This window comes from Motacilla alba, chromosome 3 (assembly GCF_015832195.1).
Source record: "Motacilla alba alba isolate MOTALB_02 chromosome 3, Motacilla_alba_V1.0_pri, whole genome shotgun sequence".
In the NCBI taxonomy this organism is placed as follows: domain Eukaryota; kingdom Metazoa; phylum Chordata; class Aves; order Passeriformes; family Motacillidae; genus Motacilla; species Motacilla alba.
The window spans coordinates 30,799,228-30,809,065 of NC_052018.1; the positions used below are offsets into that span (position 1 = coordinate 30,799,228).

A 9,838-nucleotide genomic window follows, 5' to 3' on the forward strand; every position below is an offset into this window, starting at 1 on the left:
ATTATCTATGAGAATATTTATGTATGATACAAAAATCAGTAGAGGATCACTATATACTATCAAGGCAACTCTACATACCTATTATCATAATATCTGTCCTAACTATATGAAGAATGACTTTTCTAAATTCCATTAAAACATTAATAATCTATTTTTATCAGAAAGTGAGAACCATGTTTTGGGTTATATTATAATTTGTTGTCTGGCAGCTGCTAAATACATATCATCATAAATCCAGAGGGAATATATTATCATGAATATTGGCATTTGGGATAGGATACCAATTTACAGTCTCTGCTTTTTCAATTGCAATAGATAGCAAATATCAGCAGTCTGACCCTAACAGGAATTCATAAGCTCTGCAGCACAGGCTAGCATGGCTAATACACCCGATCCTTTGTCTTCTCTCCTAATTCTTATGTAAACCAAGGAAAACTTCAGGTTCTATCAGCTGACCAGGAAAATCATCTCACTGCCATTTACATTCCAAGTTTGTCATTTTTATTGTTGAAAATTTGTGATTTTATATCAAGCTTTCTATTCTAAGAAGAGCTACTCAGGGGACATCACATGTTCATGTCACATATCACAGAATTTTGTACAAAACTCACAAGAAAACATGTATGCCATTCATCAATTTTGGATATTTACTGTAACCTGATTCCTTACTATTCTGCAGTAAAGTTCAAAGAAAAAATTGTGAATGCTAATTAAGCAATAATTCCTATATATTTCAGTAGGGAACAAACACGAAAACTTCTCTTCAGCCTGCAAAATTTGATCTTAAGTCAGCCAAATAAGTTGAAAACAAATATTTAGGCCTAAATGTTAACTAAAAAATAAAAACTGATGAAAACTCAAAGGGGTGCTTTTTTTTTCTTCCCACAAAGAGGAGAGCAAGGAACTTAAAATGAACACCAGAATAAGAATAATGTTATTTCAGTTTGTGTAATCGATTCACTAAAGAAATCTTTCCAGTAACAAGAACAGAAGTATCTTATGCACAAATGTAGCTGACATGATATCTCACTCAAGTCAGTGAAACTAATCCAGGGTTTAAGTCAGGCATACCTTTCATATCAAGCACCTAGCATAAAAAAGTTGAACAGCTATATACTGATACACTAAACCTGCTCTGCAGTCTTTAAAACAGGGTTACCTGATTTCTTAAACAATCCAAAGACATAGCTATAGTGCATTTATACTTAAAAAAACAACCATGTGAAAGTTTACCTGCACAAGCTGTATTGAAAATACCTGCCATTTAAAAATGAGCTATCAAATTTTGTCAGGGAAATATACCTATGGTTCCACAACTGTTGAAAATTAACCGATAAAATGCTTTTCCCCCGCAGAATTATGAAGTTTCATGTGGCAAAGAGAAAGTTTAAGGAAACACTTCGCCCATATGATGTCAAAGATGTCATTGAACAGTATTCAGCAGGTCATCTAGACATGTTATGCAGGATTAAGAGTCTTCAGTCACGGTAAGGAAAGAATTAGTTACACTCTGCATAAGCATCTAATGTCATTCACTGCATAAAGGATATTGGCAGCGTTTAACATTTCTGTGTTACACAGCCTCTCTTTCTGTGAACACAGCTGAGCCAGAAATCGAATTGTGGGCAAAACCAAAAAAACCCCACATGTATCCAAATTTATCTCAGAAAATGGAAGTCTGAAGAATAGAAAAGGTAATCCTTTATCTGTAAAGTTCATTTATAAACAAGGACTTTAGTCAAAAGGCTGAGGAAGACATTGAGAACTGCCTCTTTCCCATCCCATACTTCCTCTTTTCACATAAAATAAATTGAGAACTACTGATAATGTAGTATTTATGTAGGTTTTATGTTAGAGATTCCCAACAACAGTAATTAAAAAACCAAACCAAACATCATATTTATCATTATCAGAGAGGGTTAGGGATTCCTGCTTCAAACTGACAAGTCTCCCAAGAGTGGACGTTGTTGTTGGGGTGAGAATGCTGGGAGCGGCACTGGTCTGTTTATTTCTCCATAACATCAAGCCGTTGGAGAGGCCACCTCTTCTTTCCCCCTTTCAGCAAGTCTAGTCTTGGCTTTCCCAGAGGACGGCTAATTTCTGGCTCCTGGTTAGTGCCAACAAAAAAGAAAAGCAGTCTAATATGTTTAAAAATCACTCCTTTTTTTTTCTTCATTTCCCTTAATTAATAAAATAGTTTATCTTCTTCTTTGAGTGCTTTCCTGAAGTACTGTGATTTTTATTTTTAACATATAAATATAGCAAACTCTTCCACATCTATGCCAGTTCCAGGAATGGCAACAGCTTTTGGTTTCTCTTACAGCGTTGACCAAATTCTGGGGAAAGGACAAATCACAGCAGATAAAAGAAGCAGAGAGAAGAATCCTGCAGAGCATGAGACAACTGATGATGTCAGTATGTTAGGGCGGGTAGTCAAAGTGGAGAAACAGGTACAGTGATTATCTGTGTTACTTTGTCTTGCTCTATTGCTCATGTCTTTTCTGTGTTTTATTGCCAGTTTCAAAAGCTGAACAGGTTAATATTTTTTCTAGTATCTGCTTTGTTTATAAGTTGAAATAAAAATTATATGCATCTTATTACCTTAACCTTTTCTCCCCTTTTCTCAGCTTGCTTATGAAAAATGTACATGGCTTCTGACATTCTTTTTCAAGGGCCAATAGCGTACATCAAGCTATTTCCATTTTTCTCTTCAGCAGTTACATTTTCCCTTTGCTTGGGTTCCAGATATTTTAAATTAGTATTTGGCACTAATGTTGACCTTTTCCTCTCGTATAGGTACAATCCATTGAATCAAAACTGGACTGTCTATTAGATATTTATCAACAAGTTTTGCGAAAAGGATCTGCATCCGCGCTCACTTTGGCTTCATTTCAAATGCCTGCTTTCGAGTGTGAGCAGACTTCTGATTATCAGAGTCCATCAGACAGCAAAGATTTGTCTAATTCTGCACAACTTAGTGGATGTGTATCTAGATCAGCTAGTGCCAATCTGCCTCGTGGCCTACAGCTTATACTGACACCAAATGAATTTAGCACTCAGGCTTACTATGCTTTTAGTCCAGCTATGCATAGTCAAGCAACACAAGTGCCAAATGATGGACCTGCAACAGTAAATAATACATCAAACCAAATAAACCAGACAACTAAGCCAGCAACTCCGACAACATTACAAATACCACCCTTCTCATCGATGAAGCATATCAACAGGCCTGAGCCCATTCATCTTATTCCTGTAACCACACAGGAAAATATTTCTAATGTCACCACTTGCCTTGTCGCATCAAAGGATAATGGACAAGTTGCACAGCCGAGTGCAACAAAGGATCTCACATGGAGAAAAAGTCTGGATACAGAAGGGGAACCTTTGCTCTCAGTTAAACCTGTAGTGCAAATGGATTTAGGAAAATCTTTATCTGTACAAAACCTTATACAGTCAACAGAAGAACTGAATATACAGATTGCTGGCAGTGACTCCAGTGGTTCCAGAGGTAGCCAAGATGTATACTCCAAGTGGAGGGAGTCAAAATTATTTATAACGGATGAAGAGTTGGAGACAGAGGCAGGGACAGAGACTACGGAAGCCATCTCACGCCCATTAGTGGAAACAACTCTCTCTGCTGACTCTCTAAGGACTGGAATATCAAGATCATCTCAAAACATCTGCAAGCCAGGGGATGGTACAGAAGCACTCAATCTGCTCCATGTCAAACTTAAATAACTTCTGGCTTTCTTCATTGGCTGGGTCATTCCTCTAGTCATACATATCATAGCATGAACTGTTTTGAAAGCCTTTTTAATAAGATAAAATCAAAAAAATCAGGATGAATCTGCAAAGCAGTTGAATGAGCCCATATTTCCTAGTTGCATGAAAAAGCATGTCTAAGCAATGGCTAACATCCAAATTTACACCTACAGTACAGCAGCCTTTCATGTAGTACAGTAGGTTTAAATAATGAGTTGCCTACAAAGCTAATGCTGCAGGATGTATCAAAAAACAAAAATTTGAGCATTTAGACCTTGTGCTGTTTCTATGGGGCAGAAGTAAAAATCCTAAAGTTTAAAGCACTTTGCTTCTGAACTGATTAAATATATATATATAATGTCCTGATTTAGATGATAGTTTATGTTTACAACAAAAAGATTATCTACAGCTGCTAGCAAGGTACCAAGGAAATGAGTAACAGGGGGTTAGAAATGGCTGCCAGTTGCAAGATACACACATTAACTCATCAGTAATCAGTTATTTTTAGCGCAGAAGAATAGTATGTTAATACCTGTCTAGTGCTGTGGCAGAAGTACCTGACACACCACTATCACATTGTTCTTTATAACAAGAACTATTTTGTTACAAAAGGTTTGTATTTTAAGGATTGGGTCTGGCCTCAGAAGTGGATAACGTGGGTGACTGCACTGAAAATTCAAGGGAATCTCTCCTTCTAGTCTCATTGAGAAGCTGACTTGTGAATCTGAACCATTTTGGCAGCAGTAGGTATGGGAAGGAAGCAGGTGCTGCCTTTATTGTAGAAGCAATATTTCCTTCTTGTGAAAATTTTGGCAATTTTCCTTGCAGTCCCAACCTGATACTACAACAGCACTTTCATAAGGCTGGACAAGAAGGGAAAATGAGGAACTGAAATACAGAGTAAAACTAAAGAACAGAAGGGAGAAAGACAACACAATCAATGGGAAAATAAATAAATAATAATATGGATTTAGATGGGCAGGAAGGGAAATCATCCCAGAAAATAAAACAAGAAAGGTAAAGAAGGAAAAAGTTACATGTTTTTTGGTTTTTTTTTCTCACAGATCCTGAGTGTTATTAAAAAAAAAAAAAAAGGCCACACAGGCAAGGGGTTGTTGCTTTTTTAATAAAAGGGGAAGAGGAGAGAGGGAAAACGGTCCCACTCTTAGCTCAACATTATGTCCCAACTACAGTAATTTCTTGTGAACTTTCCAACACAGGATTCACAGACTCCTTCCTGCTAAAACCCAAGTTTTCAAATTCAAAGCCTACATCAAACTGAGCATTCCTGCCTGATACATCCTCTTTTTTTTTCTTACTCTAGCCTACACTTCACTTCTGCTGAGGTGCAGTAGCAGTGTTAGTGCCTGCCTGCACATCCCCACCAAGGCTTTGCCACTGGGAGAACCCTTGCAAAGCCTAAACAGACTTTCACTCTTCCCAGCTGAATGAGGTTTCTGTGTGCTGCTTCCTGCCAGATTGTCACCCCACCTGCACCACAGGCTTGTAGACAACCCAGCTTGGGCTCAGCTTCCCTCTAGCAGCAGGAATACCGAATGTATGGGTGTGCCAGTGCCAGCTCACTCAGGGCAGTCTTTTCTCAAGGCCCAGACCTATTGGGAACTCTCTATGTACATCAAAAAATATCACTCCAGTCTTAACTGTGGCTAAATGCTGTAGATTGTATTGTGAAGGAGCTGATCTGTTTACTATGAAACCATTGTAACTTATGCTTCCATTTGCTTTACAGAAGTATTCCTGGATGTTACATGAGAACTTTATTATGTGAAAGTACGTGCAAACTGTAGAGTGTATATATTGTGTCATTGTACGGGGTCCATGGATGGTACACTGTGTTCCATGGCTTATGCCGGAGCAAACTTCAGTTGTTAAATCCTGAAAGACACCTTGAAGCACAATTTCCTCACTGCTGATTTGCCATATAGTTCACCACATTCAGCCTTTCCTGTTTTTCTTTATGTGCAATCTGACCATACCGAAGCCTGATTACAACAGCAATTTTGTGAGGATAAATACATTTTTTTCCACATCTCAGTTCACTTAACTGTTAACTTATTTGAATGTCTGCAGTTTATCCAGACAGATAAGTAAGTTTAAAGTATTGAAAATTTAAAAATTATAATAGTTTTTTAGGCTATTTTTCCTTTTTCCTGTTTATGGTGCCTTTCTTGCCTTTCATGTGAAGCCTCCTACTGACCTAAGAATGTACCGTTAGGTTCAGTTAAGGAGCAGCAATTGGGCACATGGCAACTGTGTGTCCATAGTGAAACTCCCTTCCCCTCCTTGATGAGACCGAAAAACCAAGGCATCATGAATTGGACACCACTCTTCCACCTTCATCTGCAGGAGCAGATGGTTGCACCCCCATTGCACCCGGAAGGCGTCGATGGGAGAACTGAGCAATGGCCCTGCCTGTCCTGATTCTGCACAGAAACAGGGCCTTGGGGTTTGCTGATAATTTATCTCACAGAAACTTGGTATTTTTGCCTTAAATGAGATGCTTGAGTCCTTCTAACTTTAAGTTAATTTATTTAATACAATTTTGTGCACAAAAGAATGAGTTCTATAAATTATGTATGAAAATATTAATGTCTTTTAAAAGTACTGATAAACCCAGAAGATCATATCTTTTCAAATTAAGGTTTAAAATTCTAATTTTTTTTCTTTTATGCTCACCATTATTATTATTTTTGTAGATGCAAGTCTTATCATGTAGGGTTTTTTAATATAATATTGATAGAAAATAGAAAGAGTAGTGAATATATGAAATTTTAAAGAGGAATAAATATTTGTTTGGACTTTTGTAAGCTTTACTCATATTTCCTCATGAGGAGTTTCTATGCTCTTTCTTTAAAAGACAGTGTCATGACTGACAGTCATTCATTGGTTTCACAAAAGAAGAGCATGTCTGGCTTTTCAAGTCTTGTCCTGAGCTTCTTATTAAAGTCCAGCTCATGACAACTCATGAGTCAGGACAAAGAATTTTTTTTTCTGATTTACAATCCACTTGAGAATTGTTTGAAGAGAGAAGTTGAAATTAAGTAAGAGCTTCAGGACTTAAGCCTTATCTAAATAACTGTTTTCTGGTCAGCATGTTCTTCTACCTGAATGAAGAGAGAGCTGAAAAGAATGGTTTCAATGACTATTTTTTGTTGAAAAATTTGTATTTGCTCCTGGCTTATATGATCTATACTTTTTATTTAAATATGAATATGATGTTTTAGCCTAGGGTTCAAGATTGCAAAGATCATACACTTTTATTTACAGTGCCCACAGTTGTTCCATATGTTTTTGAGATACTCCTACTTAGAGTGACTGCTCTCATTATAGTATGGTGATGAGTGATTCACCTGCTTTTCTGTGATAAGTCAAATCATGCTGAATTGCTGATGCATAGTAGAACATCTGATGTACAGTAGTATTTCTGGATTGGGACCTGCAATCCTTACTCAAGCAAAAGTTCTATGGAATTCATTCATTCTATGAAATTCAAGAATTTTTCTTGAATTGGGAACTCAGATTCAAATCCTGATTTTCTTGGGCATCTGTTTGAAGTGAAAATGGTAATATTCCAGTTATTTCCTGAGGAAACTAATACTTAGCTGACTTTACCCTTGTCACATTGACTATATAAAAAATAACGCACAAAGTACTGATACAAAAAAGGGAAGGAGAGAAGGGACATTTTTTAAAAGCACAGAGAAAATCAGAATATTCAGAAAGTAGGAATAAGCAGGAAACGAAAATATAACAGCAAAGGAATGGAGGGAAAAAGGGTTTAAACACCCGAGGCTAAATTCATCCTTGGATGGCTTCACTGACTTCAATGAATTCACTGCCCAACTGGGTGAAGCTCAGCCTCCATTGGGATAATCGGCCTCAGTTCCATTGACCTTACAGGAACTGAACTACCTGTACCAGAAATGAACTTGGCTCTCTGGGCCAACTTTTATCCTGACTTATATGTCATGCAATCCTTTTGGATTCGCTGGGTTTAAATGAAATACGGAAAAGAATTTGTCCCAGGTATTTCTGCTTCACATTTTTTTTCAAGTGTGTTAATTGACTTTATTCAAATGGATTACAACATCACACAACGTGCTGTCGCTGTCTAAAAAGATTAATTTGTTTTTGAAATAAGATTTGTCCCCTGCAACGTCAGTGGAAGCATGTAATAATTAATATTTTCCTATCCATTCATCTGGATGCAAATGTGGCCATTCACTCAGCTGTGGCCACACACAGGACAATTTGACATATCCAATGTCATCTGCTATTGGAAGCGTTTTTGACTTCTCTGAAAGACAAAAAAAAGAAAGTTTTGTAGCAGGCTTAGAAAGCACGATGGCTGCTTCCACTGACACTGCAACATTAGCCAGTACATTACAATGTTAATTGTAAATTCTTGACAAAGTTGAATCCATATTGTTGTTAATAAAAATGACTTGGAAAGTACCGTGACTACTGAGTTTTTTCCTTATATAAAAGACTGTATGGTGTGATCACATATCAGACAAGAAAAAACAATTAATCTTGATCATTGTTTTGCTTTTGAAGTTTTGTAATTTTTTAATAAGTGGACCAGAACACCACAAAGGAAGTTTATTAGAATAAAATGTGCAGAAACCAGTCTGACATGTTCAGTTTCTAGTAACTGTTTACAGCAGTTTACTTTCATTTAATGTTGTAGCTCCTCTATGAAAATGAGCTTGCAAGTTACTGATGTCTTCCCTGTTTGATAAAGGGCAATGGATTCAGTATTGGCAATCAGGGACCTTTGTGGGGAGCAGGATTTCTCATGGAAGGCACATCTGTCATCTCAGTTTAACTTGAGGCCTAGGTTCACCGTTTCTTCTTCATTTGACCGTGAAAGTTGCTGTAGAATGTTACTGCACCAAACCTGAACAACTCATTTGCAGCACACCTACTTTCGCCGCTGTGGTCTTTCTACAGCCTAGCTGAAGGCAAGCTTCACTATTTGAGTGTAAAATACTAAATATAGAGAGCCTCTTCCTGTCATGAAGTCACTGCCTTTGCGGCGGCTTCAAGATCGGCCGCAGATACCTCAATGTGCAGGTGATTCTCAGCCTCTCTGATGAATATCATCTTAAGATAATGAAATTTAAAGCCATGGTTGACAGAAAGGGAGGTTGTCCATGTCAGCCTAAGCTCTGCCTAAGAATAAATGCAGGACAAGAAAAGAAGCAAATGTACCTATTCTCTTCTTGTGTTACACCAGGCAGCCTTGCTTCCTGTGTGCACAGAGCTGTCAGGCAAGGGTCAGAAGACAGCAGAGAGTAGTTTTTCCTGTTGGGTTACCCAGCAGATTGCCACAACTAGGCACAAGTGGTTATATGTATCCATAAAGACACATGCATAAGAGTTCCGTGTTCAGCTCTGTACAATAAGAACCCAGGACCCTACCTAACACGAAAATTTAAACACCCATTTAGCATTTTTTGTGTAATTGAAGGGGTATGGGGTATGCTAGCTCTTTTTTGTTTTCATTTGGTTTTCTCTATTTTTTTCACAGTGATAGTAACAAAGCACTGACACAGTTTACCCAGGGAGGTTGTGGAATCTCTATCCTTGAAGAAAGTCACAGGCCACCTTGGCAACTGGCTCTTGGTGTCCCTGCCTGAGCAGAGGAGTTGAACCAGATGGCCCCCAGAGGCCTTCAAGCTCAGCTGTTCTGTGATTCTGTTCCCAGTATTGTATCAGCTTTCGTACATTGAGTCATACTGAACATAAAAGCTTCATTAAAGCATCATTAAGGCTTCATTTGAGATTAAGTATTATTACTTCGCTTATAAGATCAGACTGCAATGTATCAGCATGACACCAGCCGGCAAAATTACACAGTGCCACCTTCACTCCCTTGCCTCCACTGAGGCTACCTGTCTTCCCCCTCCACCCTACAGACTTTGGGGGCTTCCCACAGGTTCTCAACTATGTTCTTGCCTCTGCTGCCTCCTCCTCTTCCTCAGCTAAGCCCGGAGTCACCCTGTGCCAGCAGAGGAGCGGGGAGAAAATCAGAAAGTATCAGCAATAGTGT

The 9,838-nt window shown here is 38.1% G+C and overlaps 1 protein-coding gene across 3 annotated transcripts in view; it reads left to right on the plus strand.

Annotated features, from left to right (window-relative positions):
* Positions 1-8,238, plus strand: part of KCNQ5 (potassium voltage-gated channel subfamily Q member 5) — a 278,519-nt gene extending 270,281 nt beyond the window's left edge. For all 3 annotated transcript variants that reach the window (XM_038131410.1, XM_038131411.1, XM_038131412.1), the window contains 3 exons: positions 1,356-1,487; positions 2,324-2,450; positions 2,797-8,238. In XM_038131410.1, the coding sequence (XP_037987338.1) occupies positions 1,356-1,487; positions 2,324-2,450; positions 2,797-3,738 (1,201 nt within the window). In that variant the 3' untranslated portion in view covers positions 3,739-8,238. The remainder of the gene's footprint in view (positions 1-1,355; positions 1,488-2,323; positions 2,451-2,796) is intronic.
* The last annotated feature ends 1,600 nt before the right edge of the window (positions 8,239-9,838 follow it).